General features: G+C 44.8%; 2 protein-coding genes across 2 annotated transcripts; one reads left to right on the top strand and one right to left on the bottom strand.

Moving 5' to 3' along the window:
- Window positions 1-18,178: 18,178 nt before the first annotated feature.
- On the top strand, window positions 18,179-26,241 carry LOC139370295 (transcription initiation factor TFIID subunit 5-like). The gene is made up of 12 exons (XM_071109686.1): window positions 18,179-18,602; window positions 19,801-20,041; window positions 20,301-20,448; window positions 20,573-20,740; window positions 20,948-21,111; window positions 21,449-21,584; window positions 21,814-21,934; window positions 22,134-22,263; window positions 22,799-22,963; window positions 23,206-23,383; window positions 25,200-25,377; window positions 25,591-26,241. The coding sequence occupies exons 1-12, from the start codon at window positions 18,197-18,199 to the stop codon at window positions 25,803-25,805; spliced, it is 2,250 nt and encodes a 749-aa protein (XP_070965787.1). The 5' UTR covers window positions 18,179-18,196; the 3' UTR covers window positions 25,806-26,241.
- A 7-nt stretch (window positions 26,242-26,248) lies between these two features.
- On the bottom strand, window positions 26,249-27,567 carry LOC139370296 (ATP synthase membrane subunit K, mitochondrial-like). Its single transcript, XM_071109688.1, has 4 exons — window positions 27,480-27,567; window positions 26,751-26,849; window positions 26,572-26,662; window positions 26,249-26,373 (listed from the first exon to the last, which is right to left on the bottom strand). Exons 2-3 carry the CDS (start codon window positions 26,835-26,837, stop codon window positions 26,573-26,575), a joined length of 177 nt encoding a protein of 58 aa, XP_070965789.1. The 5' UTR covers window positions 26,838-26,849; window positions 27,480-27,567; the 3' UTR covers window positions 26,249-26,373; window position 26,572.
- Between the last annotated feature and the right edge of the window lie 120 nt (window positions 27,568-27,687).

The following is a 27,687-nucleotide window of genomic DNA, read 5'->3' as shown; positions in this document are numbered from 1 at the left end:
GGTAAAAGCAGAGTGTCTGGTAAAAGCAGAGTGTCTGGTAAAAGTAGAGTGTCTGGTAAAAGCAGGGTGTCTGGTAAAAGCAGAGTGTCTGGTAAAAGCAGGGTGTCTGGTAAAAGCAGAGTGTCTGGTAAAAGCAGAGTGTCTGGTAAAAGCAGAGTTTCTGGTAAAAGTAGAGTGTCTGGTAAAAGCAGAGTTTCTGGTAAAAGCAGAGTTTCTGGTAAAAGCAGGGTGTCTGGTAAAAGCAGAGTTTCTGGTAAAAGCAGAGTGTCTGGTAAAAGCAGAGTTTCTGGTAAAAGCAGAGTTTCTGGTAAAAGCAGAGTTTCTGGTAAAGTTTCTGGTAAAAGCAGAGTGTCTGGTAAAAGCAGAGTTTCTGGTAAAGTTTCTGGTAAAAGCAGAGTGTCTGGTAAAGTTTCTGGTAAAAGCAGAGTGTCTGGTAAAAGCAGAGTTTCTGGTAAAAGCAGGGTGTCTGGTAAAAGCAGAGTTTCTGGTAAAAGCAGAGTGTCTGGTAAAAGCAGAGTGTCTGGTAAAAGCAGAGTTTCTGGTAAAGTTTCTGGTAAAAGCAGAGTATCTGGTAAAAGCAGAGTTTCTGGTAAAGTTTCTGGTAAAAGCAGGGTGTCTGGTAAAAGCAGAGTTTCTGGTAAAGTTTCTGGTAAAAGCAGAGTGTCTGGTAAAAGCAGAGTGTCTGGTAAAAGCAGAGTTTCTGGTAAAAGCAGAGTTTCTGGTAAAAGCAGGGTGTCTGGTAAAAGCAGAGTTTCTGGTAAAAGCAGAGTGTCTGGTAAAAGCAGAGTGTCTGGTAAAAGCAGAGTTTCTGGTAAAAGCAGAGTTTCTGGTAAAAGCAGAGTATCTGGTAAAAGCAGAGTGTCTGGTAAAAGCAGAGTTTCTGGTAAAAGCAGAGTGTCTGGTAAAAGCAGAGTATCTGGTAAAAGCAGAGTGTCTGGTAAAAGCAGAGTGTCTGGTAAAAGCAGAGTTTCTGGTAAAAGCAGAGTTTCTGGTAAAAGCAGAGTTTCTGGTAAAAGCAGAGTGTCTGGTAAAAGCAGAGTATCTGGTAAAAGCAGAGTATCTGGTAAAAGCAGAGTTTCTGGTAAAAGCAGAGTTTCTGGTAAAAGCAGAGTTTCTGGTAAAAGCAGAGTTTCTGGTAAAAGCAGGGTGCCTCTAAGTAGCAATGCTGTGACCTTTTAAACGTTTATTCCAGTCTCTCTCTCTTATCTCGTCCTCACAGCAGCTGTCAATCAAGCAAGGAGGAGGGCCAATAAACCATTATCTTTAGACACTGTCACTAGAGCATACAAAGGCCCTGTTTAAAATGAGCTATCGAAAGAGGCTGTGTGTGTGTGTGTGTGTGTGTGTGTGTGTGTGTGTGTGTGTGTGTCTGTGTGTGTGTGTGTGTGTGTGTGTGTGTGTGTGTGTGTGTGTGTGTGTGTGTGTGTGTGTGTGTGTGTGAGAGAGCTATCTAAAGCGACTGTGAATGTGGGACAATAGCCTTCATAAAGTCCAGGATGTAATTTCAACAAAGCAGCGATAATGTTATAACAATGTTGTTACATTGTTACATTGTTACATTGAACAGGAACAAGGTTTTGTTAAAACTCAAAGGGAGCCTGGACTTTAGTCTTTTTACACATTTTAGCAAGTCTGTCATGACACGACAGTGGAGCAAAATGGCTAACACGGACACAGACTGAAACACGGACACAGACTGAAACACGGACACAGACTGAAACACGGACACAGACTGAAACACGGACACAGACTGAAACACGGACACAGACTGAAACACGGACACAGACTGAAACACGGACACAGACTGAAACACGGACACAGACTGAAACACGGACACAGACTGAAACACGGACACAGACTGAATACAGGAATAAAATACTTCCAACTTGGATGAGGAAACACAAGTAACAAGGTAAAAAACAAACTGAGAAACTTCAAATGGAAGTGGTTTGGAATGAAAAAGTCACAATACTGGTAAGTGATCCTTCTGTAAACTGTGTTGTGTCGCGGTTCTGTGATGTCGTGCGGTGCACTGATGTAGCGAGGAGCCTTATTCATTTTAGATGCATTATTCAGACTAATAAAGAGACTGGGGAGATAAACATTGGTGTTCTGAAGAACCCGTGGCAGTGAGGACGGGGATCGGGCTGCCTGGTGTGTGGGAGGGAACAGAGAGACAGAACTATAGAGCGAGAAGGAGAGAGAGGAATTAGAATTCTGCAAAAACTTAAGTTGACAAACTAAGGCTGGTACGGAACAATTTAACCCACTATATCAGACTTTGTCCTTCACAGTACAGTCCAAACCCAAGATCACCAACCATGAAGTCTATTTAGGTCCTCATGCTTCATCATAATTCATTTAAACCAGGTACTACTCCCATGCCCCCATCATTGTATTTTATACTGCATGCCCAGCTCCAGCTCCATCTTGGGTTGGGCTGGTACTGAATAATGGAGGCTCCCCACATTTTCTCCTGAACAGAGCAGAGAGACCACTGGTCCCAGAACTCTGCCTGACAGCCATTATCATGCTACACTGGGCAAAAGGCTCTGAACGACCCCCTACACACACACACACACACACACACACACACACACACACACACACACACACACACACACACACAGGATAAGAGCAAGAAAGGTGAGGTGAGGACAGAGGAGGGGAGAGAAGGTGAGAGGAAGGGAGAAAGAGGAAAGGAGAGGAGAGGAGAGGAGAGGAGAGGAGAGGAGAGGAGAGGAGAGGAGAGGAGTACGGAGTGGAGAGAGAGGGGAGAGGAGAGGAGTATGGAGTGGAGAGAGAGGGGAGAGGAGAGGAGTACGGAGAGGAGAGAAGAGAAGTTGAGGGGAGAGGAGTGGAGGAGAGGAGATGAGAGGAGAGAGGGGAGAAGAGTGCGGAGAGGAGAGAAGATAAGAGGAGAGAGGAAAGGAAAGGAGAAGAGAAGACAGAGGAGAGAGGAAAAGGAGAGATGAAAGGAGAAGAGAGACGAGAAGAGAGGAGAGGAAAGAAGCGAGGATAGGGGAGAGGGGAAAGGAAAGGAGGGGAGAGGAGAGGTGAGGTGAGGACAAAGGAGGGGAGAGGACAGGAGGGGAGAGGAGGGGAGAAGAGGAATGAAGAGAGGATATAGGAGAGGAGAAGGATAGGAGGGGAGAGGAGAGGAAAGGTGAGGTGAGGACAGAGGAGGGGAGAGGAGAGAAAGGGGAGGAGAGGATAGAAGAAAGGATATTCGATAGGGGAAAGGATAGAAGAGGAGAGGAGAAAGGAAAGGAGAGAGGAGGGGAGAGGCGGGGAGAGGAGAGGAGAAGACAAAGGAGAAGGGGAGAGAGGGGAGAGGGAGGAGGGGCGATAGAGGACGGCAGAAGAGATGAGATGAGAGTAGAGGAGAGGTGAGGTGAGGACAAAGGAGGGGAGAGGAGGGGAGAAGAGGAAAGAATAGAGGATATAGGAGAGGGGAAGGATAGGAGGGGAGGGGAGAGGAGAGGAAAGGTGAGGTGAGGACAGAGGAGGGGAGAGGAGAGAAAAAGGAGGAGAGGATAGAAGAAAGGATATTCGATAGGGGAAAGGATAGAAGAGGAGAGGAGAAAGGAAAGGAGAGAGGAGGGGAGAGGTGGGGAGAGGAGAGGAGAAGACAAAGGAGAAGGGGAGAGAGGGGAGAGAGGGGAGAGAGAGGAGGGGAGAGAGAGGAGAGGAGAGGAGAGGAGAGGAGAGGAGAGGAGAGGAGAGGAGAGGAGAGGAGAGGAGAGGAGAGGAGAGGAGAGGAGATTGGAAAGGAGAGGGGATTGGAGGGAGAAGAGGAGAGTAGAGAGAAGAGGCAGATGAGATGAAAGGAGGGGAGAGGAGAGGAGATGGGAGGGGAGGAGGGAAGGGGAGGGAACAGGAAAGGAGAGGAGAGGAGATGAGAGAGGAGGGGAGATGAGAGGAGAAGAGAGAGGAAAGGAGAGGAGCGAGGAGAGGACAAGGCATGAGAGGATGAGGGTGGAGGAGAGAGGAGGTTGGAGAGAGGAGATAGGAGTGGAAAGGAGAAAGGAGAGGAGAGCGGAGAGAGGAGAGAGAAGAGGATATGAGAGAGGAGAGAGGAGAGGGGATAGAGGAGAGGAGTTAGAAGAGGATATGACGGGCATGATAGACTAGCACAGGATGCCGCGCGGTGAAACATTAATTTCATTGGAAGGAAAGCGGTGAGAAGCGGAGAGGACGGAGGACCTTTGGGCAGTGAAAAATATCAACTTGCACCAACTTTATCTTAAACACCAGTGGCGAACGCTAGGCTGTGACCAATCATATTGAGTCGTTCCCATGACGAATTTGACACTATGCGACCCAAGGCTGGAGACTTTCTTCAGCAAATGATGGCTGAAAATTTCAAAAAATGTACAGTTGACAGGAATATGTTAGTTAATGTTAGTTAATGATTATGCATATTTTTTTATCATAAAGTTAATTTACGAAAATCGTGATTTAGCAAGCTAGCTGACTAGCTAACAATCACCAGCTAGCTTTATGGGTGTTGTGACATGAGTATGAAATTGTAATTCTGGTTGTTTAAGGTTTTAGGGACAGAAACAGCCAGCAAACCAGGCTGTCGTCGTCTGAAACAGTGGATGTAAAGAATCTAGCTAGCTAAAGGATTTACTGCAAAATGAATGTACAATTTTGTAAGCTTGCCTTGCTGATATTTGCCATGCAATGCAGATAGATAAAATAACGTAGCTAGCTATGCTCTTGCTTATTGTGCAGTGGAGGATATAAATACCTGTATGCCTATGGATGTGTAGCTAGCCATCTAGCCAATCTGTGTATGGACCCAAACGTTTGGTATACATAAAAGTTCAGAACCGAGCTATGAACCTCAGCTCTCATAGCCAGTAGTATCAACTTCAAAACAGTCTGAATGATATTAATGAAGCCTATGGATTGAGTAGAATATAATATCACTTTGTGCCAAGGATGCAAGTCGTATATACATGTAGTTATTACCATGTATGAGATCCCCACATTGTAGCCTGTACATTTAATATAGTGACTGGTCATGTACTCTACCTTGGCAAATAAAGGTGCAATTCAGGTATGAATGTCTTTGAGATGATTTTTCAGTCATATCCAATACCAGGAGTATCGAATTCCAGTCTTTGAATGATGCTGTGTCTCCATGTATGTATTACAATTATACACTTTAACAGTGTTTACCAATCTTGGTCCTGGGACATCAACGGTTACACATTGTAACTAGTAGACTAGAAACAGGATTTAGCTAGTTAAAGGCTGATTTGTCGTTCATATATACAGAAATATAATTAAAAAAAACAGTACACTGCCCTTCCTATGCATCATGTAAATACTCTAAAACCGGTTCTTCTCAATATCTAATGCCCTTCATCTGCATTGATCTGATAAACACAGGATAGGTGTAGTATTTCGTCAAATGAGAGACTTAATTTCAACCAGTAGAGAATGTGAAACGCTTTATTGAAAGAAGTTCATCGTCCAAGTGTTATAAATACATGCATTCTAAATATTATAATTGTAACATTATAAATACAAGTTCAATCTGTACTTCAATGCACATCTGTTGTGTATCATAAAAACAGAGGAAGAAAGAGAAGGTGGCGAGAGAGGTGTAAAAGCGGGTGAGGTGGCGATGACGGGACTGGGGGTTGGCATCTTATCTCACATCAAAACATATCTGCAGACGAGATGCAGAGGGAGAGAGAGATAGCATTGTTTAAGCCTTGTGTTTCTAATTTTTATTCTTGTGTTTCTATTTTTTATTCTAACACTGTCAGTCATCATAATCATCAGGAGGTGAAATGCAAACCTGACCTTGGATCCTTATCTCTGGGACGACTGCATCTCTATCTGCATTTCAATGTGAGGCATCTCCTTAATAATACTTCCTGTTGACCTGACCAAGTGACCTCTCACCTCTGATCGTGCTGTGCCCTCTACGTAGCCAGTTCAGATGCGGGAGGGGTTCACCGACACAGCTGATATAACCTAGAGGATTTATGGAGAAGATGAGAGAGGGATGAAGTGAAGGAGAGAGACTGTTATTGAGAAAATAAGGTAGTTAAAGAGACGGTGTTCAACAGGAATCTGTGTGTGTGGCCTCACCTGGTGTCCACACTGAGTGGCTGCAGAGTACTTTATGCTGAAAAACATGAACGGACACACGAGGACAAACAATATAGCGTAGTTATAAAAATAATGAAGTGTCTTACTATTCTCCATGGTTGGGCCCTCTTGCCTATTCTTTGAAGGTGGAAGGAGCCACAGTTATACACCTGAGCCTGCTCACTGCACAACACAATCCATCAATCAGATTGATATATGAATGTGTAGGTGTGGGTTATAGGGTGTCTAATTGTTCTACATTTTTCAATATGAGTGATTTAAAATGTCCGTTCAAAAACAAAACAGGCTATCACACCCTTACCTAAACAGCACCCTCACATGAGACGTAGAAATCAAAGGGAGAGAAACTGTGAATTGAATAACTGCAGTTGACATAGCTAAGTAAATGGAAGAATACTCATATTGCAATGTGAATGGCTCTAAAAAGAGCCTCTGGTGGTGCATAGTGTAGTCTATGGTGTTGCCAGGGAACAGCACCCTCTTTCAAGAAGTAGGAGGTGAAGATCTCCTGCACACTGACTACCTCTCCTGCTGTGTTGTTGGACTCCATCCTTGAAACGTCCTGCAGAGCAGCAGACTTCTCCTCTGGCACATGGTGGCGAGATGCAGATCCCCTCCTGGTCCTGCTGTCCACCCTCATGAAGTTATGCAGGACAGAGGTAGCCTCCACATACCTGAATTCCTCCAGGAGGCAGTCTCAGATGGCCATGGTCACCCAACCTTGCAGTGCCCTACAAGTTAACTGTAGGCAATCGTTTTGAAGGAGTCTCCAGTTACAAGGTATCTGTAGGAATATGGAAGACAATGTCATTATTAGACTTACACATCACCAGGTCATCGTGGATTACTAAAGTATAATATCCCTGATAACAAATCATGATAACATTGGATTGATAGATGCACGGGCACACATACATTTGAAGTCAGAAGTTTACATACACTTAGGTTGGAGTCATTAACCTCTCTGGTACAAGTGGGACGCCTTGACAACAGCCAGTGAAATTGCAGGGCGCCAAATTTAAAACAACAGAAATCCCATAATAAAAATTCCTCAAACATACAAGTATTATACACCATTTTAAAGATAAACTTCTTGTAAATCCAACCACAGTATCCGATTTCAAAAAGGCTTTACTGCGAAAGCACACCATGTGATTATGTTAGGTCAGCGCCTAGTCACAGAAAACCATGCAGCCATTTTCCAGCCAAGGAGAGGGCTCACAAAAGTCAGAAATAGCGATTCAATTAATCACTAACCTTTGATGATCTTCATCAGATGGCACTCCCAGGACTCCATGTTAGACAATAAATGTGTGTTTTGTTCGATAAAGTTAATCTTTATGTCTAAAAACCTCATTTGAAATTGGCGCGTTATGATCAGAAATGCATTGTCTCAAAGAGTGTTTTCTATCCAAATCTACTAATTATATGCAGTTTAATTTGGGCATGCTTTTCATCCAAATTTCCGAATGCTGCCCCCTACCCTAGCAAAGTTTTAAAACTCGTTTTTCAACCAGTCCACAAATGTCTTGTTAACAGAACATAACTAGGATAGGAGAGGGGAGAGAGGAGAAGCAGAGGAGAAGAGAGAGAAGAAGAGAGGAGAGAAGAGTGGGGGAGGTCAGACCGGAGCCACACAGAGAGATGAGGGAGTGTTTTCATCAGACCTGAATTCAACAGCATTTGTTTTCTTTCAGCATTCTTTGAGTGTTTGATTGAGACTGCCTGATGTGCCAGGTGGGAGTGTTTTGCACTTTTGGGACTAATCCATTAATTCCATTGCGCCAGGCAAGCCCAATCAAGCCCAATCAAGTTCAGCTAGAATATTTGCAAGAAAACAGATACTATTTGAACCTAGGTCTGGTGAGAGGGCTAGCCCAAGGCTAGCCCAACCCTCTTCACCATCAGATCTGTCTTTGAGGTTGGCAATGAAACAATGTGGGGGTTGGATGGAACAGTAATTGGATGTGGGGGGATGTGGGGGATGTGGGGGATATGGAGTGGGTTGCCAGATTGCCAGATGAAAAGGTTCATATGATGACTGGTCTGCTGGTGCCTCAGTTTGCCAGGTCACCTGTGTGACTCAGGTGCAAATGAAAGACAAGAGGCTGGTATCTGCTGTGATGTGAGGCAGCTAGGTGGAAGCATCTGTTGGTGCATGCCCGTTAGGCATTCAGGGGTTGCCCTGGTAGCCATAGGCGAGGGATTATTTACTCTCCATTAGGTTTGGATTAGGGAGGATGGGGGCTGATGAAAGAGGTGTGCCTCAAGGAGAAAGAGGGAAGGTCTCCTGGATTCACTCTCTCTACCTCCTTCCCTCTTTTCTACATCTCTCCCTCTCTCTCTTTTCTACTACTTCCCCACGTGCCATATTCATCTCCACCTCCTCCCTTTCTACCTCTCACTCTCTCCTCTCACCTCTCTCTCTCTACCTCCCTCTCTTCGACACATAGCCCATTTCCACTTTTCATCCCCATCACTCTTTCTACCTCTCACTCAATTTCTCTCTCTCTCTCCTGCACTCTCCTCTCTGCTACATCCTCCACCTCTCTACATCCTCCATCCTCCACCTCTCTACGTCCTCCAACTCTCTACGTCCTCCACCTCTCTACATCCTCCAACTCTCTACGTCCTCCACCTCTCTACGTCCTCCACCTCTCTACATCCTCCAACTCTCTACGTCCTCCACCTCTCTACGTCCACCTCTACATCCTCCACCTCTACATCCTCCACCTCTACGTCCTCCACCTCTCTACATCCTCCATCCTCCACCTCTCTACGTCCTCCAACTCTCTACGTCCTCCACCTCTCTACATCCTCCACCTCTCTACATCCTCCACCTCTACATCCTCCACCTCTACATCCTCCACCTCTCTACATCCTCCACCTCTACATCCTCCACCTCTACATCCTCCACCTCTCTACATCCTCCACGTCTCTACATCCTCCACCTCTCTACATCCTCCACCTCTCTACATCCTCCACCTCTCTACATCCTCCACCTCTCTACATCCTCCACCTCTACATCCTCCACCTCTCTACATCCTCCACCTCTCTACATCCTCCACCTCTACATCCTCCACCTCTACATCCTCCACCTCTACATCCTCCACCTCTCTACATCCTCCACCTCTACATCCTCCACCTCTACATCCTCCACCTCTACATCCTACACCTCTACATCCTCCACCTCTCTACATCCTCCACCTCTACATCCTCCACCTCTCTACATCCTCCACCTCTACATCCTCCACCTCTACATCCTCCAACTCTCTACATCCTCCACCTCTACATCCTCCACCTCTCTACATCCTCCACCTCTACATCCTCCACCTCTACATCCTCCACCTCTCTACATCCTCCACCTCTACATCCTCCACCTCTACATCCTCCACCTCTACATCCTACACCTCTACATCCTCCACCTCTCTACATCCTCCACCTCTACATCCTCCACCTCTCTACATCCTCCACCTCTACATCCTCCACCTCTACATCCTCCACCTCTACATCCTCCACCTCTACATCCTCCACCTCTCTACATCCTCCACGTCTCTACATCCTCCACGTCTCTACATCCTCCACCTCTCTACATCCTCCACCTCTCTACATCCTCCACCTCTACATCCTCCACCTCTCTACATCCTCCACCTCTACATCCTCCATCTCTACATCCTCCACCTCTCTACATCCTCCACCTCTCTACATCCTCCATCTCTCTACATCCTCCACCTCTACATCCTCCACCTCGACATCCTTCACCTCTACATCCTCCACCTCTACATCCTCCACCTCTCTACATCCTCCATCTCTCTACATCCTCCACCTCTACATCCTCCACCTCTACATCCTCCATCTCTACATCCTCCACCTCTCTACATCCTCCACCTCTCTGCATCCTCCATCTCTCTACATCCTCCACCTCTACATCCTCCACCTCGACATCCTTCACCTCTCTACATCCTCCACCTCGACATCCTCCACCCTCTACATCCTCCACCTCTACATCCTCCATCTCTACATCCTCCACCTCTCTACATCCTCCACCTCTCTACATCCTCCACCTCTCTACATCCTCCACCTCTACATCCTCCACCTCTACATCCTTCACCTCTCTACATCCTCCACCTCTACATCCTCCACCTCTCTACATCCTCCACCTCTACATCCTCCACCTCTACATCCTCCACCTCTACATCCTCCACCTCTACATCCTCCACCTCTCTACATCCTCCACCTCCATTTCCCTTTACCCCTTTGTCCCCCCTCCTTCCTACCCACCCTCCAGCCCCCCCCCCCCCCCCCCTCTCTCTCTTTCTCTCTCTCTCTGGGTGTTTTCTGCTTCATCTGTGAGCCACACCTCATGAATTATTCAATGTGCAACACAGTGGGAGGTGAGGAGCCGCACCCTCACCATTTGCACATACACACGCACGCACACACACAGCTCAAATACACCCACCTCAGCAGGGACCTTTCAAACAGCAGATGCATAGTCGCTCGCTTGCTAAGGGTAAGCAATGCCTCGAATACTCACGACTTTGGCTAAAATATGAAAATCTGTGTTCAGTGAGCAGTAAGGACACATTTTATGATAAACTACAACCCAGCACTGAGGAAGGGCAGCGAACACAAGGCCACCAGCATCTTATCTTTCGAGAAACAGCTTGAGGAACTAATTCACTGACCAGGGGCTTGAGCAATGACAGAACACAGCTATTACAGAGTCTGAAGGCAGTTAAAGACAGCAAAGCAAAGGCCTTCTCTCACAGACTGAACAGATAGAGAGGGGACCAAAGACTGACAATACTGCATGGCTATTATTTTACACACACACAACAAAAATCATTTTGGCAGTGTGTATCATCCTCTCACAGAAGACCTAATAAATGATAAATGATAAATGATTTGTTAAAAAGTATAACATACAACTTGTTATCAGGATTTCACTATCTTTTTTGTATCTTCTTGTTCTCTGTGCCATGTGCTTTCCCTGAAACACAGACACACACACCTAACAAGAGGGGTAGTGAAAAGGGGGAAGGGAAGTGTGGATGTACCACGCCCTATCTCAGTCCTCCTCTGTCATAGAATGGTGTTACATTGCTCTCCTCTGCCAAGTGGAAAACACACACACACGCACGCACGCACGCACACACGCACACACACACACAGCCTTCACACATTTCAATCTAATAAGAAAGAAGACTATTCACCAGACTGGGCATTGAAGGGAATTACATGATTTTTTCAACTCAATGACTGCAGATTGATATCAGACTAATTGGAAAACCCCAGCAGGGAAAGAGGGCTCTAGAGAGTTCTGCCATCAGAGTACCTAGCGAGCACCTGAGTGTGACAAAGGAGATCTCTATGGCTACAGTCACCAATGCTGCAGACTGCAGTGCACTTAACAGACAGTCAATGGCTGTAAAACTCCCAAACGATCTCATCTCCAGGGCAGCATTTTACAAACAGGTTAAACAAGACAGCTTTAAAGGGTCATTCATCAGATATTTTAATAATGTTCAGTTTGGCATGTGGCTTAGATTTACGCAGTGCTACTGAACTGTAGATAAAATAGTCCTTCTTGTTTCTTGGAGTGCTGGCGTGAGTGCGTGCGTGGTTGCGTTTGTTTGTTGTGCATCGTTGGTAGTGTTTTTGTCATGCGGTGCGACAGTGGTAGTGCCACACCCTGTTGTGTTTCCACACAGTCAACGTGAGGGATGTGTTGTAAATGCAGGAGGGAGGGAGGGAGGGAGGCAAGGAGGGGGAGAGAAAAGAAAAGAGGAGAGAGAATGGGTTTGTTCTGACACCCAGCGTGTGACTAGGGGAGTTGTCACTCTCCTTCTGTGAAGCTACTGAACATGTGAACCGTCCCCCCTCACACACAACCAGCGGGCAGACACACACAGACGCTCGGAAGAATATGATGGAGTGCACTGCACACGTATAATATGGAACAGCACGCACCCGATGGTATTAAAGCACACCAGAATACACACACACACAAACACAAGCTCACAGCGTACCCCATGAATATTCATAGGACACTAAATCCAACAGCACTGCAAGTTTGGGCACAGAACACATGACCGTATAACATTACACATCAACATACAATACATCCACTTCCTCTCAAAGTATCCCACAGAGAAAGAGTAGCAAACTGTAAAACAATAGTAGCGGAAAAACAATAGTAAAAATACAGGAAAAAAAACACATTGGCATGGTTACCTCTTTAATCAGTTGGATGCTTTCACAAGATTTACTGGCGTCCAGGGTGTGTTCATTTCACAAATCAATCTGGCACTGTATGTCTTGACGAGAAATCGAATTACTCCGTTTTATTTCAAATCACTGGCAGCCGCAGTGCCAACTGCCAAGATACTTTCAAGCTCTTAGACAAGCATCTGGGTCATTGCCAACCAGAACATCATTCATTTGTTTCTACCAAACAACATTTCTGTTTCATTTCCTTACAACAAACAAACTACTACTACATCCATTCCCCAACAGTCTGTTGTATTTTGTAACGGCAGGAGCAAATGAAACAACTAAGGAGAAACAGACAGAATAGAAGCTGTGATCTACATATTGATATCTAAAGGATGGGCACGTTTGAGACGGACTACCTTGTGCTGCACATGATTCCTGATCTACAAATCACCTTGTGCACACACACACCGCACACAACGTCATGGCGACACAAAGATTCAACGATGCACCACATGGACACTCGGGAAGAGAGAAGCTGCTGTCTGTACGTTGATGCTACAGGAGGTCTGCAGCATGTCTATGTGGCATTTCAGGAGGCAGGCGGCAGAGTACGCATTAATTAAGACGACACGCTGCAGGTCCAGTCTCTGGTAATTGCTTTTGGAGGTGAGGAGCCAAACAGCCATTGATCTAAAATCAATAACCTTAGGCCCTTTTACGTGTTCTTCTGCCCTGAGCCAGCATTAGTAGGGGGCAGATCTACAGTTCTATACATTATAGATCTATCTGGGGGGGGGGGGGGGGGTTATTAAAGATTTTGTTTTTAGGTGATGAAGAAAGCATTAATATCGCTATTAACAGAAACAGTAACCCATCTAGGAAAGTTTGGCTTATTTCTAGGGAGTTGTCTGCGTGACAGGTTCCTCCTCATCTCCAGCAAACTACTGATGTCCAGATTCTCTGTAGACCGCTGCTTCCTCCTACCTACAGGGTGTCATTACACTGACATTCCAGCACCAGGTTTTACATGGACCAGGGTCCTTTTACAGGGGAGGAGGAGGTGTAGCTGGAGCACTGCGTTTGTTGCATAACAGCTGCAGCAGTCTAGGGCGGTGTGGGGGCGAGGAGAGGGGAACGCACAGACGTTAGCATTACCCAGCCCAGGGTGTTGGCCATCAGTGCTTGACTTGGCCAGGAGCTGAGTACCGGCACCTCAAATGTTCTACTGCTTGAGCTCCTGTTCCTCATATAGAATATTAGCTCAAAAGTACCGGCACCTATTTCAGTCCATGTCGAGCATTGGTGGCCATGCGTGTGGACTCACAGGGCTTTAGCACTGTAGACACATACACACATGCTGTTCCTCCTCCACATAACTTGTGATCTTTTTATGTGGTTTCTCACCTACCAAATACACTCATGCAGGAGCAGATGTGGGACTGAAAGTCCGTTCTAGTACCCTCATCTTCATCCCCCAGACAATCTCTCTGTTGTTTGATCCAGAAACAGACATTCGAAATGTTAAACGCTCGTGTTTCACTAACTGCTTATTCTAATAATAATAGATGCAGGGGTTAATTAATTCATTTGTGACCAGAATGGTAGCCTAGCGGTTAAGAGGTTGGTCCAGTACCCGAAAGGTTGCTGGTTCAAATCCCCGAGCTGACTAGGTGAATAATCTGCTGTTGTGTCCTTGAGCAAGGCACTCCACCCTACTTTCTCCAGTAAGTTGCTCTGGATAAGAGTGTCTGCTAAATGACTAAAATGTCAAATGGATGGACCGGTCCCCACAGAGTATAACTTTCAACAGAAACCTATTGAATTTCCAACTTTATGCTGACAAGACTTCCTGCTATGATATTGTATACGAAACATGCTAGTTTGCCTTTCAACTGAAATTGTGCATAGTCTTCCTGTACTTTGTCTATGTAATTGATAATGAGGTCTGGTGTACAGCCCATACTGAGGAGTCTGGGGGATTCTGTACGAAGGACTGCAGTGCAAGCTCAGCAGGTGTGCTGCAGAAGGGGATCTGATAACCCCCTCTCCTTCCCCCTTTTCTCTCCTCCCTGTAACACCAATCACATTGAACAACAGAGGTCCCCCAACTCACAAAGTGCATCCAAAATGGCATCACCCTGATCTGTTTCACCTGTCTAGTGCTTATCCCCCCCCCACCACCCACCACCAGGTGTCTCCCATTTGTCCCCATTATCTGTGTATTTATACCTGCGTTTTCTGTTTGTCTGTTGCCAGTTTGTCTTGTCCTATCAAGCCTTACCAGCGGGTTCCCGTGGTTCCTGTGCGCTAGCTTTTGGTTTTCCTAGTCGTCCCAGTTCTGACCTTTCTGCCTGTCTTGATCCTGTCTGCCGTCCTATACCTGCCTGACTCTGAATTGGATTATGAATCTTTGCCTGCCTTGACTTCCCTTTTGCTGAACGGATGTTCTCTGCATGTGTGGTTCCCACCGTGAAGCATTGCGGAGGAGGTGTGATGTTCTGGGGGTGCTTTGCTGGTGACGCTGTCGGTGATTTATTTAGAATTCAAGGCACACTTAACCAGCATGGCTACCACAGCATTCTGCAGCGATACGCCATCACATCTGGTTTGCGCTTAGTGGGACTATCATTTGTTTTTCAACAGGACAATGACTGAACACACCTCCAGGCTGTGTAAGGGTTGTTTGACCAAGAAGGAGAGTGATGGAATGCTGCATCAGATGACCTGGCCTCCACAATCACCTGACCTCAGCCCAATTGAGATGGTTTGGGATGAGTTAGACTGCAGAGTGAAGGAAAAGCAGCCAACAAGTGCTCAGCATATGTGGGAACTCCTTCAAGACTGTTGGAAAAGCATTCCAAGAGAGTGCAAAGCTGTCATCAAGGCAAAGGGTGGCTACTTTGAAGAATCTAAAATATATTTTGATTTGTTTAACACTTTCTTTTGGTTACTACATGATTCCAAATGTGTTATTTCATATTTTTGATGTCTTCACTATTATTCTACAATGTAGAAAATAGTCCAAATAAAGAAAAACCCTTGAATGAGTAGGTGTGTCCAAACTTTTGACTGGCACTGTATCTACATTAAAATAGTCATGGGAAGCACAAATATAACATCACAAATCACCCAGAAAAAGAAAAAAAAAATACATTCCTCAACTAAGTCCCCAATCAATGTTTTAAATTGACCGACTGGCATCAGAACATCAAGATGAAATGTACACTACCGTTCAAAAGTTTGGGGTCACTTAGAAATGTCCTTGTTTTTGAAAGAAAAGCACATTTTGTGTCCATTAAAATAACCTCAAATTGATCAGAAATACAGTGTAGACGTTGTAAAATAAGTCCTGCATCCCAGAGTCGCCGCTTCCCTGTTGACGTTGAGACTGGCGTTTTGCGGGTACTATATAGTGAAGCTGCTAGTTGAGGACTTGTGAGGCGTCTGTTTCTCAAACTAGACACTCTAACGTACTCGTCCTCTTGATCCGTTGTGCACCGGGACCTCCCACTCTTTCTATTCTGGTTTGAGACAGTTTGTGCTGTTCTGTGAAGGGATTAGTACAGTGTTGTACGAGATCTTCAGTTTCTTGGCAATTTCTCGCATGGAATAGCCTTCATTTCTCAAAACAAGAATAGACTGACGAGTTTCAGAAGAGTTATTTGTTTCTGGCCATTTTGAGCCTGTAATCGAAACCACAAATGCTGATGCTCCAGATACTCAACTAGTCTAAAGAAGGCAAGTTTTATTGCTTCTTTAATCAGACAACAGTTTTCAGCTGTGCTAAGATAATTGAAAAAGGGTTTTCTAATGATCAATTATCCTTTCAAAATGAAATACTTGAATGAGCTAACACAACATGCCATTGGAACACAGGAGTGATGGTTGCTGATATTGGGCCTCTGTACGCCTACGTAGATATTCCATTAAAACAAATCAGCCGTTTACAGCTACAATAGTAATTTACAACATTAACAATGTCTACACTGTATTTCTGATCAATTTGATGTTATTGTAATGGACAAAAACTGTGCTTTTCTTTCAATAACAAGGACATTTCTAAGTGACCCCAAACTTTCAAACTTTTGAACCAGCAATAGGGTGCATTCAAACTAAAAGCGGATTGATGCCCCAGACCGAGGGTGATTGACCGTCATCATGAACTTCTTCCATTTTATAATAATTGCGCCAACAGTTGTTGCCTTCTCGCCAAGCTGCTTGCCTATTGTCCTGTAGCCCATCCCAGCCTTGTGCAGGTCTACAATTTTATCCCTGATGTCCTTACACAGCTCTCTGGTCTTGGCCATTGTGGAGAGGTTGGCGTCTGTTTCATTGAGTGTGTGGACAAGTGTCTTTTATACAGGTAACGAGTTCAAACAGGTGCAGTTAATACAGGTAATGAGTGGAGAACAGGAGGGCGTCTTAAAGAAAAACTAACAGGTCTGTGAGAGCCGGAATTCTTACTGGTTGGTAGGTGATCAAATACTTATGTCATGCAATAAAATGCAAATTAATTACTTAAAAATCATACAATGTGATTTTTGTTTTAGATTCCATCTCTCACAGTTGAAGTGTATCTATGATTAAAAAAAATGACAGACTTTGTAAGTAGGAAAACCTGCAAAATCGGCAGTGTATCAAATACTTGTTCTCCCCACTGTATGTACGTTGGAAATCTACACAAAAATCTTTTCCATATATAGTGAATTCATGATTCAGAAATCTGTGAAATGTTGTTTTATTGAAAGCCTCTGGCAGAATTAGCTATTTTGGTCAAAAGTACTATAGGTTTGAGTCAGGAAATGTTTACTTATTCACCTAAATTTCTCCTTATTGTCCGATCAGGTAGCCTGATTTCAGATGTGTCCATGTAAACTGGATTATTAGGAAAATCGTTCTTCTTGCAAAGCATGTAAACAGTTTAAACAAACTATTATATTAATCTGGCTATGCACAATAATAAAATCAAAATTGCATTATTGTATTATTGTGTGCATGTAACCGTACTCAATATGTCTTTCTCATAAAATAGATTGACAGCACAGCATTGCTGAAGGAGCAACAGGTAGCTTGGCGATTAAGAGCGTTGGGCCAGTAACCGAAAGGTCGCTGGGTCGAATCCCCGAGCCAACTAGGTGAAAAATTGGTCGATGTGCCCTTGAGCAAGGCACTTAGCCCTAATTGCTCCTGTAAGTCACTCTGGATAAGAGCGTCTGCTAAATGACTAGAATATAAAAATGTATTGCTTTTTCTGTCTTTTTTTTACACCATTTAATTGAAAACATCAGCAATAAAAAATATACTGGTATTGCGGAATCCCTTTAAGGAGATTTGATCTCTCAAACGTCAGGGAAAGTGAGTGGGCACAAAGTGCCACCTACTGGTACAACTGACACATGACTGGCACATATAGATCACAGATCCCCAGCCAAGGATAATCATTTTTTGTATATTTTTGTCAGCAGGTGAAACATATATACTAACTAAAACTAAAAGCAATACAAGTAATGCAAAAAATATTTACCTCTAAGCTATTAGCTGTCCTCTTCAATAATGTTAAGTTACAAATACAAGATTTTCATATAATACAAAAATGTAAACATCATAGCACAATATTTCTACAAGCAAGAAATATGATTTGGCCATAATAAATCGTTTCTAAAATATAAACTCGAAATTTGATTGGCTGCTGTACAGGAATGACGGTCCTCTAAGAATTCGCCTACACCACTGAGAACCAACGAAACTACAATTTCTTCTTTGGGAGGACCAATCAGAATTTTAGATATTGTGCGGTCCACGTTTTTTTTTTTTGCCCGTACATGCGCACTTCATTTCGAAAATGGCGGCTGTGCAAGATGGTCAGCTCAATATGGAGGTCGAAAAAGACATAAAAACAGAAATAACAAACGATGGGTCTGGAAACATAAATGCAAACTCTTCGTCACCCGGTTCTACGTCTTCAGGCGGTAAATCGAAATCTCCAGCGGGATCGGGTGAAGATCAACAGACACTGCTCGCGGTGTTGCAATTTCTCAAGAGGAATAAATTGACCGAGTCGGTCGACATTTTGCGGCGAGAAGCGGGCTTATCTGCAGATGCAGATGATTCCCCTGTATCCGATTCGGCAGGAGCTGGATCGGGTGGCGTCCCAAATGTCAGTGCTGATGGGGGGGATGCCAACTCTCTCCTCAGCCGAGTGTCAATCGCCACCCCCGTCGCACCCCCGGCCACCGCACCCCCAAAAGGTCTCGTGCGATCACATTCAAAAGTCATGCGTATTGTTTTGATTTGCCTTGTTAGCTAGCTACCCAGCTAAGATACCAACATACATGATATTATGCATATTCACAAGAGCATGCAATGCAATTGATTTGTTATTGCCAGTTGGCATACTGTTGAATGAATGAGGGAGCTTGACAGCCAGTCCTGAAACTGCTGTTTTTGTTCCTCATACTGTTGCTGGTAGATGTATGAAAACAGTTCTTGCGATAAGACCATAGCCGCGGGAAGTATGGGTGCTGAGTTTGTGCAACACCCCCTGAAAAAAACATAATAAAACATTTAAAAAATAGTAATGCAAAATAGTAATATTTTTGGAAAAAATATTTTCACAAAAGTAGTGCGCTCGGCCTTTATTAGTATAAGCGGACTGATATAGAGGTATGTTACCGCGAAGCACTTGTTTTCCCTCCAGCTTCTCTGCTTTGGCAAAAAAAGGTAGTTGTATCATTGCAGGATTCAATAGTTGGAGTTGTTGCCCTGTCCCTTTCTCTGAGATTGTCATTCTAATGGAATCTAGAAAGAACAAGACCCTGTCCTCAATAATTTACATCAAAAGGTAGAAAGTTATGGGCAAAGACACAAAACATCCAGTTCAAATTAAATATTTTTTCTTGACCAAATAAAATTGAAAAACCACAATTTAACATCCTTACAAACCACTTAATGTAAATGTACATTACTGTATTGTACATAGGCTGGTCATCTAGGTTTGTACCTGTAGACTTTCCATCACCATGAAGAACAACAATGCACAATACAGTAATTGAGAGCATTGAGACATCAAGTGGTTTCTGATGTGGCTCAGGTGGTAGAGCATGTCGCTTGCAGTGTTAGGATTGTGGGTTGGATTCCCACGGGGGGCCAGTATGAAAATGTATGCACTCACTACTGTAAGTTGCTCTGGATAAAGAACGTCTACTAAAATGGAAAAGGAAAGAACAGACGGTTTTGTACAGATAATTATCAGACTCTGGTTACAAACGCTGGTAAACACTCAAAATAGATTTAGCTTCTGTTTTCACAAAAGTAGTGCACTGGGCCTTTACTAGTCGCAGCACCCCAACCCCAAAACTACTATGGATAAGACCAATAGTTATATTACTATTAGTTAGCTACTCTAATATATTCATTCTTCTAACAACTACTACTGTGCTTGTACAGTGGTGGCAGCATCAGGTGGGGAAGACCAACCAGACGTCAACGTTGTCTTGTCGGCCTATAGCCAGCAGGGGGACCCTGTCCTCTACCCACTCTACTATAACGGCCTGAAGAAGTTTATAGAGTCTGTCCTGGACTGCCACAGAGCTGAACTCTCCCAGGTCTTCTACCCACTGTTTGTCCACATGTACCTGGAGCTGGTCTACAACAACCACGAGAATGAGGCTAAACAGTTTTTTGAAAAGTAAGTGTTGTGGACTGGTAGTGTTGTTGCTCCTTTGTAGCGTCTCCAAAGTTCCTGCCTGTCAAGTACATGTCTTTTATTGATTGTAGGTCCAACTGGTGTATTGATTTGTCAGGGACTTTTAGGGAGTTCCACAATCAAATGGGAAACAACCTGTTCTATTTGTAGCTGCCTAACTCAGTGTAATGTGACACTATGCATGCGTTATTTAGTTGTTAGATCCACTGACTCTGCTCCCTGCTGTCTCTCCCTACCTCAGGTTCAGCGGTGACCAGGAGTGTTACTACGAGGAGGACCTCCGCATCCTCTCCAGCATGTCCAAGAAGGAACACATGAAGGGAAACGAGACCATGCTGGACTTCAGGACCAGCAAGTTTGTCCTCCGCATCTCCCGAGACTCCTACCAGGTAAGTAGCCTTGGTGGGCCAGCAACTTCAAATCCCAGCACTGACTGAGGGGGGGGAGGAGAAACCAGAAATGTCAAGGTCTCTGTGGCAGTTGACAATAATGTATCGTATGTTATCTTACCAGCTACTGAAGAGGCACCTGCAGGAACGTCAGAACAACCAGATCTGGAATATTATACAGGAACATCTCTATATTGATATCTTTGACGGGATGCCTCGGAGTAAAAGTCAGATTGATGCCATGTCGGGCAGTCTGGCTGGGGAGGGCAAGAGAGATGCCAACAAAGCCAAGGTGGGTGTGGGGGGGGTTGTCGGTGTGAGTGATGCAGAAGCAAAAATCTGTTATAGCTGGTTTGTTTTAAAGTGGTAGTGTTATCATTGTATGTGTGAGCAAGCCAGTGAGTTCATTTTAGATATGCATTACTGTATTTTCTGATTTGAGAGATTAAAACTATCTGTACTGACTAGACTTACTGTACCACTCCTGGCTGTTGTGCAGGTGTTCTATGGTCTTCTGAAGGAGCCAGAGATCGAGGTACCTCTGGACGATGAGGATGAGGAGGCAGAGAACGAAGAGGGCAAACCCAAGAAGAAGAAACCGAAGAAGGACAGCATGGGCTCCAAGAGCAAGAAACAGGACCCCAACGCACCCCAACAAACTAGGTACGTCACCACGGACACGCATTTCTTTAGTTTTGCGTTGCTTTCCTTAGTGCACACGCCCTAGCGAACCGTTTTGCTAGGGAACATTTTTATTTTTTATTGGACCAGTCCAGGTAGTCCCTTTTTCAGTCCGTTTTCATTTGGTGCCTAATGAACACAGCCCAGATTTCCTTGTGTTTCAGAGACCACGAACAACATTTGTACTCTATTCTTGCACTAGAGTTAGCCACGAAGCTTGTTAGCATTTGCAGTCCCTCCACATTGTAACAACTGTTACTGCCTGATTATGACTTATGAATGATGTATAAATTGACCATGTTCATTTTTAATATCCAAGAATCCCCCTCCCCGAGCTGAAGGACTCTGACAAGCTGGACAAGATCATGAACATGAAGGAGGCCACTAAGAAGATCCGTCTGGGCCCAGACAACCTACCCTCCATCTGTTTCTACTCCTTCCTCAACGCTTACCAGGTCAGCCATGCTTGGATATGGATTTTGAATGTTTGAATGATAACTTTATTAGTATTTATTTATCAAGTATTAGTACTTGATTTCAATATTTTTGTGATGAGCTCAGTGTTATCAACATGAAGCTTCTAAAGCATCATTTTTTAAATATTTTGAATAAAATTTTATTCACAGTATTACCACAAAACAATGCAGTAACATACAGTATTCTGTCTTGACCTTTGACCTGTAGGGTCTGACAGCGGTGGACTTCACAGATGACTCCAGTCTGATCGCGGGGGGCTTCGCTGACTCCACCGTTAGGGTGTGGAGCGTCACACCCAAGAAACTACGCCGGGTCAAATCTGCAGCAGGTAAATGACAACGGTGACCACAGAGATAACATACAATGCATCGTGCACACATCCAAACACATGTTATGACCAAGGCTGAAAGTAGCATTCCACAAGCCATCTATAACCATTGTTGAACTTGAGATCATAAGCTTGCACATAAATTGATAGTAACCATGACTTTAAATCTGCTACCTCTCTCTCTCTCATCTCCCTGTAGACCTGAGTAATATTGATAAAGAGTCTGATGACGTGTTGGAGAGGATCATGGATGAGAAGACGGCCAGTGAGTCTAAGATCCTGTACGGACATAGTGGACCAGTATACGGCATCAGCTTCAGCCCTGACAGGTAAGATGTTATAAAGGGATCATTGGGGGGGGGGGGGGGATTTTCCAAACTCAGATTAAACCTGGTCCTGGACTATGAAGAATGCTCAATGAAGAATGCCTAAGGTAGGGGTGTCAAACTGATTTTGCCCCGGGGGCCGCATTCGATCTTCAATGAGGTCTGGAAGGCCGCACTGAAACTGTCTTATTTCGTTATCGTCAAATTTTCAGTCCACTATACATCGTTAATGGAATTTTTTATGCTCCCTGACTGTCTAGTGATTAATTAGCGAGCTGGATAGTCAAGAAACAGTTTTTATTTGACACCCCTGGTCTAAGGGCTTTTTAGTCCAGGACGATGCTTAATCTGTGTGTGGAGAACTGGACCTGGGTGTATCATGTAGTGGGGCGTATTGGACTAATGTTAAAGAGGAGGCAAGGATGCATAGTTTGAATTAATGAACCTCATAGAGATTTGAAACACTAGAGTTACTGTCTTTTCTAGTGTTCTTATTTCTACGGTTAACTTCAATTCTCCTCTAATCATGTATTTTTAGGAACTACCTGTTGTCCAGTTCTGAGGACGGTACGGTCAGACTGTGGAGTCTGCAGACGTTCACCTGTCTGGTGGGGTATAAAGGACACAACTACCCTGTCTGGGACACTCAGTTCTCACCCTATGGTTACTACTTTATCTCTGGGGGACATGACCGAGTCGCTCGGTAAGAACCCTCATTAACACCTAATGTTCCATTTGTTTCAATGCAATTGATGAATGGCATTCTTTGGGCCTGTTTCCTGGACTGAAAAGGATGTTCAATGGAAATCCTCTATTGAAAGGACTTTCAAGGTTTAATTTATGTCTAGAGAAAAAGCCTGACTGTAATTTGGTTTTGTTTACCTGATGGGTCACAAGAAAACAGCCACTGGTCTTTTTGAGGTTTTGCTTGGTCTTCTTCTGCAGTCTGTGGGCGACTGACCACTACCAGCCCCTGCGTATGTTCGCTGGTCACCTGGCTGACATCACGTGCACCCTCTTCCACCCTAACTCCAACTACGTGGCCACGGGTTCAGCTGACCGTACCATCCGCCTCTGGGACGTCCTGACTGGAAACTGTGTCCGCATCCTCACGGGTCACAAGGTACGAAGAGTTCAAGGTCGTAGGGCACCTGGTGGTCTGTTCTCTTCCAATAGAATGTGTATAGGATGGTTTGGTGTTCAAGGTCATGTTTAGTAGGCGCGAAAGGAACAACTTGAATTCATTTTTTTCACAGCCCTGAGTAACATGTCCTTTTGTACAAATGTACACTGCTCAAAAAAATAAAGGGAACACTTAAACAACACAATGTAACTCCAAGTCAATCACACTTCTGTGAAATCAAACTGTCCACTTAGGAAGCAACACTGATTGACAATAAATTTCACATGCTGTTGTGCAAATGGAATAGACAACAGTTGGAAATTATAGGCAATTAGCAAGACACCCCCAGTAAAGAAGTGGTTCTGCAGGTGGTAACCACAGACCACTTCTCAGTTCCTATTCTTCCTGCCTGATGTTTTGGTCACTTTTGAATGCTGGCGTTGCTTTCACTCTAGTGGTAGCATGAGACGGAGTCTACAACCCACACAAGTGGCTCAGGTAGTGCAGCTCATCCATGATGGCACATCAATGCGAGCTGTGGCAAGAAGGTTTGCTGTGTCTGTCAGCGTAGTGTCCAGAGCATGGAGGCGCTACCAGGAGACGTGGAGGAGGCCGTAGGAGGGCAACAACCCAGTAGCAGGACCGCTACCTCCGCCTTTGTGCAAGGAGGAGCAGGAGGAGCACTACCAGAGCCCTGCAAAATGACCTCCAGCAGGCCACAAATGTGCATGTGTCTGCTCAAACGGTCAGAAACGGACTCCATGAGGGTGGTCTGAGGGCCCGACGTCCACAGGTGGGGGTTGTGCTTACAGCCCAACACCGTGCAGGATGTTTGGCATTTGCCAGAGAACGCCAAGATTGGCAAATTTGCCACTGGCGCCCTGTGCTCTTCGCAGATGAAAGCAGGTTCACACTGAGCACGTGACAGTCTGGAGACGCCGTGGAGAACGTTCTGCTGCCTGCAACATCCTCCAGCATGACCGGTTTGGCGGTGGGTCAGTCATGGTGTGGGGTGGCATTTCTTTGGGGAGCCGCACAGCCCTCCATGTGCTCGCCAGAGGTAGCCTGACTGCCATTAGGTACCGAGATGAGATCCTCAGACCCCTTGTGAGATCATATGCTGGTGCGGCTGGCCCTGGGTTCCTCCTAATGCAAGACAATGCTAGACCTCATGTGGCTGGAGTGTGTCAGCAGTTCCTGCAAGAGGAAGGCATTGATGCTATGGACTGGCCCGCCCATTCCCCAGACCTGAATCTAATTGAGCACATCTGGGACATCATGTTTCGCTCCATCCACCAACGCCACGTTGCACCACAGACTGTCCAGGAGTTGGCGGATGCTTTAGTCTAGGTCTGGGAGGAGATCCCTCAGGAGACCATCCTCCACCTCATCAGGAGCATGCCCAGGCGTTGTAGGGAGGTCATACAGGCACGTGGAGGCCACACACACTACTGAGCCTCATTTTGACTTGTTTGAAGGACATTACATCAAAGTTGGATCAGCCTGTAGTGTGGTTTTCCACTTTCATTTTGAGTGTGACTCCAAATCCAGACCTCCATGGGTTGATAAATTTGATTTCCATTGATAATTTTCGTGTGATTTTGTTGTCAGCACATTCAACTATGTAAAGAAAAAAGTATTCAATACGAATATTTCATTCATTCAGATCTAGGATGTTATTTTAGTGTTCCCTTTATTTTTTTGAGCAGTGTATATTGTATGTATGATTTAAAATAGCTTGTTGCATACTGTACACCAAGAGTAGTGTGTATGATGTTACTGAACCTCCATCTCAATAAACCGGTTTGGTTCCCAGGGTCCCATTCATTCCCTGGCCTTCTCCCCCAATGGGAAGTTCATGGCCTCGGGGGCAACTGACGGCAGGGTTCTACTGTGGGATGTTGGTCACGGCCTGATGGTCGGAGAGCTGAAGGGACATACTGACACCATCTACGCCCTCAAGTTCAGCAGGGACGGAGAGATACTAGCCTCAGGTTGGTGCCCCTTTAGTCTAACTGGCATGTAATAGCCTTTTTACACTACAGAGCCCTTTGTGCTGGCCTGGTCATGCACCCACCATACTTGAAAGGACAATGCGAAAAGAAAATATCTGAGCAAGCACAGTATGGTTTAGGGGGATATTGGGTCTACAAGAAATGTATGCTTGTAGTTTTACACCACTCCACTTATATAATATTATTTTCCAGGCTCAATGGATAACACTGTTAAACTGTGGGATACACTGAAGGCCTTTGATGATGTGGAGCTGGATGACTTCACCGCAGCAACAGGTCACATCCATCTACCAGAGAACTCCCAGGAGCTGTTGCTAGGCACCTACATGACCAAGTCCACCCCTGTCATTCACCTGCACTTCACCCGCAGGAACCTACTGCTGGCTGCAGGGGCCTACAACCCATGAGGACATTCAAAGAAGCCCCTGCTAAAAAAAAAAAGACTAGGGTTGTGTGAGATGAGAAATGACAAAAGTCTTATCCAACCACAGACAGTGGATCAAAGCAAAATGCCCAACCAGTTGAATTGGCTAACTGAAGTTTATCAACTGTGATGCAGACCTAAGGACCTTGCTTGTTCCAAAAGCTGATCTAGGATCTGAGCCCACCCAGCCTAAAATTACTCTGGGGTGGGTGAAATTGCCACTAGATACTGATCCAGGATAAGCTTGTCCTCGCAAAACTGACCCAGGACCAGTGTCACCTTACTCGCCTAAAGAGTGCCATTACTAGCCTATTAAAGAGAATGTTTTTTTTCACTGCCACAAACAGCTTTATGTGGCTGTCATGCTATAGTCTTTTATAACGGTGCATATTGTGTAAATAAAACACTTTTTATTGACTTGGTGGGTTAAAATTTACATTGTTTTTATTGTTAATAACATGGCGATGCCAAGTAATATGGCCTTAATTCTTGCAAGCACATCCAGCTGCCGTCAAGCTTCCAACCACTATACTACAGAACAGTCAGGACACCTGTGGGGAAACGAGAACACATGGGATATATACAGTTAGCTTTCCACCAGAAACATGTGTTGTCCATACAAAGACTCCTGATTAGTCAAATACACATTTCTGAATAAAACAGTGCAGTCTTAACACAATTATAAAATGGTAAGTTTGCTAGACAAAATGGGTACGAGAAACTGACGGTATCCTATGCAATACACTCACATCACTTTGCCGTGACAGCCGCCTGTTTCTTGGGCTTCAACTTGAAGAAGAGGGCAATGGTGGCTATGCTTGCATATGTGAGCAAGACACACTGTGGACAGAATAACACACGTGTGACCTTTCTGAGAATGTGAACTGGTTGTACACCATCTTGCACAGTAATTCATGCATGAACTTACGTTCCTCCTGCCTGTGATTGTGTATGCATTGAAGTACTTGGCAAAACCAGTAAACTGGTGACTGGTTCCTGCGTCGTGTCCGCCCATGTTGGATAGTAGCTGGTCCCGAGAGAAATATATTACTCAGTCAATTACAATGCATTGAGGATTGAGGATGACAGAGGGCAAGTAAAAAGTAATGCCAATGCCAAATGATGGATAGGCCTATTTCTAAACACCCACGAGCAAGTAGTTATCAGTACTCATTGTGTACTTATTGTACTGGGGGAAAAAATTATTACTCAAGACAACTTGCCTGTCAAACATTGAAGCTCAGTAGCCCTAGTTGACAAGCCTGACGGCCTGCAAGCCAGACAGCTTCATCCCACAACAGTGGAGACAAATGGGCTAACAACGTTAGCTAGTTACAGTAATTGTGTGGTACCATTCAACCCAAAGCGGAATGCTATATGTGTGGGTATTGTTTGTTAGCTGGTTCACTTTCATTCAAAAACAGTAGCTGGCCAGGCAGTAGCTAGCTACCGCTAGAGGTTAACGTTAGCAAACAATCTGGCTTGTCTTGAGCTACCTCGCTAACGTTAGCAATATTGGCTAGCAAGATTAGTTGGTACTGACAAACTAAACGGGCATTTTAGAGACACCACAAGCAACAGCGTCCTGGACAAGGCTGTTATAAAACATAGGAAAATTAATAAAGCTAGATGTTATACTGATTGTCACTTTTCTTACCTTGTGCACGGAATTGTACAAGTGCCCTTCAACGAGAGAGGCCGAAATGCTAAAAGTATCAGGAAATCCCGCCTACTCTCTACAGCGCATGTTCAGTGGTTAGTATTTAGTGAACCAATGTTTGTGGACGAAGCTAACGCCAGTCAATTAATAACCCCGCCTTTTTCAAGTAAAATTGAACAGTGACAGGTTTGTTGAAACGTCAATC

This window comes from Oncorhynchus clarkii, chromosome 17 (assembly GCF_045791955.1).
Source record: "Oncorhynchus clarkii lewisi isolate Uvic-CL-2024 chromosome 17, UVic_Ocla_1.0, whole genome shotgun sequence".
Classification (NCBI taxonomy): domain Eukaryota; kingdom Metazoa; phylum Chordata; class Actinopteri; order Salmoniformes; family Salmonidae; genus Oncorhynchus; species Oncorhynchus clarkii.
This window is presented reverse-complemented; position numbering and strand designations above follow the sequence as displayed.

Excerpts from the sequence above, each read along its gene's own strand:
- LOC139370296 (XM_071109688.1), bottom strand. The coding sequence starts at position 26,837 with ATGGGCGGACACGACGCAGGAACCAGTCACCAGTTTACTGGTTTTGCC. Across the intron at positions 26,663-26,750 it reads CAATCACAGGCAGGAGGAAC|TGTGTCTTGCTCACATATGC; the intron begins GTAAGTTCATGC and ends TTCTGTCCACAG.
- LOC139370295 (XM_071109686.1), top strand. The coding sequence starts at position 18,197 with ATGGCGGCTGTGCAAGATGGTCAGCTCAATATGGAGGTCGAAAAAGAC. Across the intron at positions 21,112-21,448 it reads AACGCACCCCAACAAACTAG|AATCCCCCTCCCCGAGCTGA; the intron begins GTACGTCACCAC and ends TTAATATCCAAG. Across the intron at positions 21,935-22,133 it reads CCGGGTCAAATCTGCAGCAG|ACCTGAGTAATATTGATAAA; the intron begins GTAAATGACAAC and ends ATCTCCCTGTAG.